Source organism: Octodon degus, unplaced genomic scaffold (genome assembly GCF_000260255.1).
Source record: "Octodon degus isolate 3935 unplaced genomic scaffold, OctDeg1.0 scaffold00043, whole genome shotgun sequence".
In the NCBI taxonomy this organism is placed as follows: Eukaryota; Metazoa; Chordata; class Mammalia; order Rodentia; family Octodontidae; genus Octodon; species Octodon degus.
In genome coordinates, this window is record NW_004524619.1 from 5,697,227 (window position 1) to 5,698,309 (window position 1,083).

Sequence of the window (1,083 nt, forward strand, 5' to 3'; positions counted from 1 at the left end):
GTAAATAGGATATCATGTCTGCATTTTGTACAACAAATAACCACTAGGAACAGTATACAATGTGTTAATTATTGGAACTGTCGTACCAATTTGATTTGAAACTGTCTCATTGCTATTAATTTCTGAATAAAATTATGGAGAAAAAAAAGAAAAAGAAATGGTACACATTTAGAAGTCTACCAAAAAAAACAAAAACAAAAAAAACCAGTCTCTGTGCGAGTCAGAAGGGGCGGCACAGGGCCTGCGCATGGGTGGCACCTCACTGGCATTTATTCACTGAGTGGCATCTTGCCTTTCCATCATTCTCTTCTGCTTCTCTTGATTCTTCATTGCTTTTTCCCCTTCCCTCCACTCCTTCCCACCTTCCCTCTCTCTCCCCCCTTTTTCAATATTTCTTCTCCTATGTTAAAGCTAATATCCAAGTAGCAATCTCCTCTGAGAACAAATTTCAGAAATAACAGTGACTTCTGCCCATCTCTCTTTACAGTGGGCTGCTTGCTGAACAGTATCACAAGCTTCTGTTTGACCTGATGCCCATCATATGGATTAAACCATGTAAATATTTTTTTCACAAAATTTCCTTGACTTTTAAGGGAAATAATAATAACTGTTGTTAACTGCTAACTGAAATAATTTTTTGTTCAAACTTTTTAGGATTTGGGAGCTAAGAAGATAGCTTAGTGGAATAAGTGCTTGCCTGGCAAGTGCAAGGTCCTGAGTTCAATCCTTAGTACCACCAAACTTTTTAGGTTTTAACTTGATTATAATTTTATTTTTTATTGTAATTTATCATCATCATCATCATCATCATCATCATCATCATCATCATCATCATCATCATTATTTGGTTTGGCTCAGGATGCCTTCAGGGCAGGTCTTGCAAGGCTTGAGGCTCTGCAGATCAAACCACAGCATCCTGAGCCTGACTGTTTTGTTTAAGCAATCACTTAAAGAGCTGAGCTAATGGGGAGGCCCCCATATTGCAATTTTAAAATGCTGAAACATCCACATTGGAACTATATTGTTCTCCCTTTTTGTGTGCAGCGTTCACATTAGTTTAGGGCTATCATGTTGCCTCGCTGC

At 38.1% G+C, this 1,083-nt stretch overlaps 1 protein-coding gene across 1 annotated transcript in view; it reads left to right on the top strand.

Annotated features, from left to right (window-relative positions):
* Positions 1-1,083, top strand: part of LOC111816871 (dynein heavy chain 12, axonemal-like) — a 72,473-nt gene that overhangs the window by 70,039 nt on the left and 1,351 nt on the right. The window contains exon 12 of the mRNA XM_023715723.1: positions 488-555. Coding sequence (XP_023571491.1) covers positions 488-555 — 68 coding nt within the window. The remainder of the gene's footprint in view (positions 1-487; positions 556-1,083) is intronic.